Source organism: Phaethon lepturus, unplaced genomic scaffold (genome assembly GCF_000687285.1).
Source record: "Phaethon lepturus isolate BGI_N335 unplaced genomic scaffold, ASM68728v1 scaffold34064, whole genome shotgun sequence".
Lineage (NCBI taxonomy): Eukaryota > Metazoa > Chordata > Aves > Phaethontiformes > Phaethontidae > Phaethon > Phaethon lepturus.
The window spans coordinates 1,400-1,617 of NW_010537598.1; the positions used below are offsets into that span (position 1 = coordinate 1,400).

Consider the following 218-nt stretch of genomic DNA (forward strand, 5'->3'; position numbering starts at 1 on the left):
GGGGTGCCACCGCGGTGCCGTCCCTGTCCACCCCATCCCCATCCTCATCCCCATCCGTGTCCCCGTCCCCGTCCCCATCCCACCTAACGGCCTCTCACGCCCCTGCAGCTGGACGCGGACGACGCGGTGGTGACCTTCGAAGAGGCGGAGGGCACGGACGTGTACAACGAGGTGCAGATGCCCAGCTAAGGGCTCGCTGCCGCCCCCCCCGGGTGGCC

General features: G+C 71.1%; 1 protein-coding gene across 1 annotated transcript in view; it reads left to right on the plus strand.

Annotated features, from left to right (window-relative positions):
* The window catches only part of LOC104620346 (band 3 anion transport protein-like), a 1,170-nt gene extending 981 nt beyond the window's left edge, over nucleotides 1-189 (plus strand). The window contains exon 4 of the mRNA XM_010286535.1: nucleotides 109-189. Within this exon, the coding sequence (XP_010284837.1) occupies nucleotides 109-189 (81 nt within the window). The remainder of the gene's footprint in view (nucleotides 1-108) is intronic.
* Nucleotides 190-218: the final 29 nt, after the last annotated feature.